This window comes from Rhea americana, unplaced genomic scaffold, assembly GCF_003343005.1.
Source record: "Rhea americana isolate MKP2758 unplaced genomic scaffold, rheAme1 scaffold_9, whole genome shotgun sequence".
NCBI classification, from domain to species: Eukaryota; Metazoa; Chordata; class Aves; order Rheiformes; family Rheidae; genus Rhea; species Rhea americana.
In genome coordinates this window covers 748,268-754,267 of record NW_028187088.1, presented here as the reverse complement: position 1 = coordinate 754,267, position 6,000 = coordinate 748,268, and the positions used below count along the sequence as shown (strand labels likewise).

Here is a 6,000-nt window from a genome sequence, read left to right as displayed (position 1 = left end):
TCAGTTTTTACTGTGACCACGTTCCTTTTTAGTTTCATATTATTGCTTGTAATGTTATTTTTTATTCCACAACACTTTCCCTCTTAATCTCTAGTCTCTTTGCCCTGTTGTTCAACTTCTTGGTCACAACTTCACATTTCTTCTGCCCTTTTTGTCTTAAAAGGGTCATTAGTGACTAGTAGGAGTAATTTTTGCCAAATGCTCACACTTAAAARTGTAAATGGAAACTGATTCAGGAAAATTGTCTTTCCTTTGCATCAGTCTCTATCTGGAAAAAGATTGTGAAACTCCAGTTACTTCTTTGCTCCCTGCCCTCACCTCCCCCCACACGCACACTTTAGAATGCAAAAATGTTTGGGGCTGTTTCATCGTTAAGTTTAGCCAGCTACCTGTGGGCCAGTCTAATTGAAAAGAATGGTTAAGAGTAACAGTGCACCACTGTTTCTACTACTTATAAGGTTTTACACTTTTATATTAGATACAAATGCATTGATAATCAAACTTCTTGTCTGTGATTGGATTGGGGAGGAGGAATTCCTCGTGAGATCCATATTCTTTTCACAATGAAAAGTTAGCAAAAACATTTGCAGTGTGTGCTTGTGGTCTTGAATCTTCCATGCAACTCTGTTTTGTCAGATGTTTATAGCCTTTGCCTTAAAACAGGTTTCCAAAATTCCTCTATTTACCTACCACTGCTGCCTTTAACTGGCAGCAGCTTCTGTTCAGATACAGTGATGCACATGCAAAAGAGAAGACATTTTGCCTCCCATTTTTCCTTTACTGTGTGTACTATAAGTGGTTCTTGTAGCTGAGCTTGGAAAACCCACCATATGATGGACTACTTGTGCATGGTTCTTAGCTTGTGAAACCTGAAAAGTGTGAGACAGTGACAGTAGGTCATCCAACCATGTGAGTCAGGATTAGTGTATTTAATCTTGAGCAATTGGTTTTTGTAACCAGTGAGAGTATTTAAACAATGTTTTCATTTTGAGGAACCCCAAAATGTAGTGCCTAGAGGTTTTACTAGTAATGTATTTAAACCTACTGAGAGTGAACTGGATACAACAGAACATCATCGATATAGTCTCTAAAGATCCCTACTCTGTTTTGTGTCTTAACGTGTATATTTTTGTCTTGATTGTGGAGAACCTTCCAAAGAGCTATGCTGTAGTTTTTTTCTGTTTAGTGTATATTTCTTAGAGCAAAGGTTAAATAAATGTCAACCTGTGCCCTAGCTGTTTCCTCCTGTGACCCCAGCAAGGACAAGGATGTTGTTAGTCAATCCAATGTTATGAGTATACATGTATTAGCATTTAAAGTTAGGTATATTTGAATATATCTCTTGTGTTATTTTATTAATAGAAAATGATCATTAATTTCTTTAGAAAGCTGAAAACTCAGCTCTAAATCGAAAGCTTAGGTAAACGCATGAGCGACTATATCCTGCCCTACAATATTTCTGTTTCAGTTCATTTCAAAATGTTTTTATAGCTGCATTTCTCACTTTTTGTTGGTCGTGTTTTCAGAGGACCTAGTGTATGATACATGGTTATCATATACTGTATTTATAAATGTTCCTGATAGTACAAAATCAGTGCCCAGTAAATCTCATTTTTGAGACTGGTATTTCAAATGATGATCCTACAAGGAGATCTAAATGAGTAGGTTATATCCATGTGAAACTGAGTTGATTTCAGGAGAATTGCATAAGACTTCCTCTACTCAGATCCCGTTGTAGCATCAAAGTGCCCACTGTTTGTTGCTCTTTTCCCTTTTATTTTTTGTATTGACAGTTAACATAGTTTTTAATTAGTTCGTTTGTATGGCTGCACCATTTTGAAAGAAGAAACTCTACAAAGTTAACACCTGTTGAATTCGTATGTAGAAAGCTTGTAAGACAAGAGCTTTAGTTCCATGTAACTAATAGCTAGAGAGTTGAAATAAGTAGATTGCACAAATTTATTTAGTAGCACTCTTGATTGCATTTTTAAATTTTTAATTCAGGAAAGCCATACATTTCATATTTTTACTTAAAAGACAATAAAGGAATTGGATGAGGAATCCTTTTTGAAAAAAAATGTGAAGTTTTGCAGGAAGCAAATAAGTATTGACAAATACAAAGTCAGCACACATGCTGTACCTTAGTGCTATTAATGAAGAAGTACTTTCAAATACTCATGGTTTCTGTAAGTCAGAAATATTGAAACTGCAGCTAAAACAAGGATCACAAAGCTATGTTTCACACTGATATTATCTTTAACAAGTATTTTTAAGTTCTGGTTAAGCAAGAGCTACTTTCAATAGGAAAAAACTGTTCAAGTAATTTAAAAGATGCTATGTGTATACTGAAGTAGAGTATCACTTTAATACAAATACTGCTTCATTGTTGTGACTGATCTTTTTGATATTATAAAACATCCGTGATGCTTTATTGTGTATTATGTGCTGCTCTCATGTTGTTGGAAAGCTGACAGTATAGTCTTCACCTGGGTAAAGTTTGGAATGATATCTACAGTATTTTGGTGTCAGCTGTCACGTGGACAACAACAAGAATGCAGTAATTTGTTTCATTGATGATAGATGAGACAATTGCCCAGTTGGTGTTTGCTCACTTAAGATGCAGTAGTTCAGAAGCAAAAAGTTGCAGAGTACTTAAATATGGGAAGTTCCACCAAATACAGTATCCTTTCAGATTAATTGCATGAAATTTTATGTTGACGTAGTATGGAATAGTGAACTGATTTATACTTTGTCTTTCAGATGAACCAGAGACACGAGATGCGTGGTGGGCAGAAATCAGACAAGAAATAAAATCCCATGCCAAGGCATTGGGTTGTCACGCTGTAGTGGGCTACAGTGAATCAACTAGCATTTGGTAAATCATGATGTTTTGATTTCTAAATGCAACAGATAAATTATTTCATCTTCAGTGGATTAAAAATGGTGAAATATTTCAGCACAAATGTTAATACTATGTAACTTACCTACTTTGAAGAGTTTGTTAAAGTAACTAGCTTAGTTTTCAGTGTTGAATTTAAAGAGTTAAACAGGGTGTCACATTGCTTTTTGTTAATGTGTTTTTGATTTTAAATGCTTTTGTATTTTCTAATAAAATTATAAAAGTTACCTATTTTTAACTTTCAGATGAACATGTTTACTTTTAAAGTAATATTAATTTATCTATAAACCTTTCTAAACCATATCTGCCTAAATACTTAGAATGTTCATAAAAATGTATATTGTACTTCTGTTACCTGGTAACAACTGACAGTCCAATACTTAAGCAATAAGCTTTAAACTTAAAACACAAGTTCTTTACTAGAAATGTATTAATTGTAAGTTAAGGGARAATATACTACCTGCTAGATCAAGAGTATTTATTGTAAATTTTAGTCTTGTATTTTTTTTTTTCTAGAAATTATTTTTATCTTTCAGTACCACAGTACTATTCGATGTATTATACTTTAGCCCTGCAGTGACTGCAGCCCTGCAGTGGTCCTTCTGAGATTGAGTGTTAGGGAGAAGTTAAATTTCCCAGCCCTGCATCCCACTCATGCCAAAATACCAGTGTCTTACTCCATTTTATTTGGCTTAAAAAAATTTGTTCTTTTATGTTTTAGTATCTTAATAGCAAACTTTGTGAGAGGCTTGGAGGTTGGGAGAAATAATTTGGGATTCATCTAAYTACTCCTGTTTCTCCTTTGCCTCAAAGAAGGTTTTGTCTTTCCAGCTCCAGAAAGAAATCTGTTTATTAATCCATTGGTACAGTAATAAGATAACAGAAAGGATCAGTCTGAAAGCCACAGAGCTCATTGCTTCACATCTATTGCTCATTTATTACTATGCTGTTGTTAAAAAAACAAAACAAAACAAAAACCCAAATGCCTATGGTAAAATAACAACCTCTCTTCCCCCGATATAGAAAAAGAATGTACAGAATATAGATAGCAGTCAGTTACTATGAGATTTCACACTGATTTTTCTTTAGAAATTTAGTGTGGTGGTATTTGATCATTGATGGTATAGTGAATTGGGGTTTCATGCTTACTTTTTTAGTTTAGCCTGATTCTATGCTTAAAGAGCAAAGATCTGTCAATAAGTACTGGCCTGCCAGATGCTATCTCTGAAAAAGAAGTCTGGAAAGAGAGATGTTAAAAAAAAAAAAAAAAAAAAAAAAAAAAAAAAAAAAAAAAAAAAAAAAAAAAAAAAAAAAAAAAAAAAAAAAAAAAAAAGTCTAATGTATCAATCTAGAAAATGGAGGAAATTATTTCTTTCTACTTTTTTCAATGTGTTATTTAAAGTATTGAGTATTATAGATCTGTTTCATATTTAACAATTTTAGAAATACTGAGTGCTTAGTGATCACACTTTGCTCTTACGAGAAATTTAATTCTTCTAAATCAAAAACACTGGTAGTTACTTTACATGCTATATCAATCATTACAATTGTTGCTCAAATTTATTTTGCTGTTTGCTGCTTTTTATCCTGCGAGAAGCAACCTTGTCAGTGTTGTATTGTAACTTCATTTTGAGAGTGAGTGTTTATAAGATGATGAGGCTTTCAACTTCCAATTTACTTTGGTAAACAATTACGCCTTGTTTTTTTTCTGTTTCTTTGCTTTTGTTGGTTGATTGGATTTCTTAGCATTAACAGCTATAGTATTCAAAATCTTTCCTAAACCTGGTTAGGTGGTGTGATATTATAGCATATTACAGCTTTAGGCAAAGCTGTTTGGTCGTTCTGCATCTGTTTCTTCTGCAATCGTTTAAATACCTCAAGAGGACAGTTTTGTGAGGTTTAATAGATAAAATTGCACAAATGCACAAAATTAAGACTTTTGATCAAGCCTTTTAATAGTTTTAAGTAAAGTAGCACTAAGTAGCAAGAATTCACTTTGTTGTAATTCTTTTCTCTTATAGCGAAGAGGTCTGTATTTTGTCTGCGTCTGGCACAGCAGCTGTACTGAACCCTAGGTTTCTTCAGGATGGCACCGTGGAAGGCTGTTTGGAACAAAGGTTGTCATGGCAGCCTGGCTTCTTTTCCATAGGGTCAGAGAAGGGAGAGGTTGATTTTTTTCCTCAGAGCCAAGATAGTTCTTCTCTATTAGGGTAGGTTACAGTGTTACAGTGCAGGATGCGGGACCAACCACTTTTCTACTTTTCACTAACAACAACAACAACAGAAGTAATGGAACTCTGCACCAAATTAGATATTCTGTTTTTATTTCTAACAGTCTGAATAAGGTAACACATTTGACTACTAACCACAGAATATAACTCCTTTTTATTTATTTATTTATTTTCCTCCTTTGCCACTCTTCAGGTATCTTTCTCATCTTTATAGCACCCTATTGAAAAAAAGGATGAATATATGATAAATTATGTAAGCCAAATGTTGCAGTGGCTATAATATGTGAACTACTTTATATACTATTTAACAGGAGTGTGGAAGATACTGTACCTTGGTTGTAAAACAAAGATATTGCTGTATTTTTAGCCAAGATATGTATATTTTAATTGAAATTTATGAATAGAATCGTGAAACAAAAGGGAAGACATGCAGTGTCCTGTTGCTTCCCTTTGTTCAGCTTTTTCAAACAAAATTTGAGGATAGAGTTTTGCCAAATGGTTATTTTGGGGGGAAAAATGATAACTTATTATGTATTCCTTAGGATAATCATCACATATTTCAAGAGACTGTTACGGTCATAAGAAAGGCTACTTACTACACAACACTTCTGTTACTTTTCCATTATCCTATGTCAACAYGATATTATTTCTTATTTTTTATTTATGTTAGCAAGTGGCTATTATTTATCTATCTAGACTATCCTGTAGATAGTCTATTCAAAACTGTAGCCAGAACAAAAGTGTTTGTTTCTGAGCTCAACATACYGCTTTGTATCCTTTCGAAGAAAAAAAAGAGCTGGAGGGAAAGAAGTCATGTTCATAATGGAAAGATTTCTTTTTTAAAAAAATCTTTTATTTCAATGCTACTAA

The 6,000-nt window shown here is 33.5% G+C and overlaps 1 protein-coding gene across 9 annotated transcripts in view; it reads left to right on the top strand.

The window, feature by feature from the left end:
- The window catches only part of C2CD5 (C2 calcium dependent domain containing 5), a 75,095-nt gene that overhangs the window by 40,875 nt on the left and 28,220 nt on the right, over positions 1–6,000 (top strand). For 6 of the 9 annotated variants that reach the window (XM_085324140.1, XM_085324135.1, XM_085324134.1 and 3 more), the window contains 2 exons: positions 2,761–2,875; positions 4,921–5,109. In XM_085324140.1, the coding sequence (XP_085180266.1) occupies positions 2,761–2,875; positions 4,921–5,109 (304 nt within the window). The remainder of the gene's footprint in view (positions 1–2,760; positions 2,876–4,920; positions 5,110–6,000) is intronic. The other 3 variants (XM_085324139.1, XM_085324136.1, XM_085324132.1) reach the window with 1 other exon arrangement.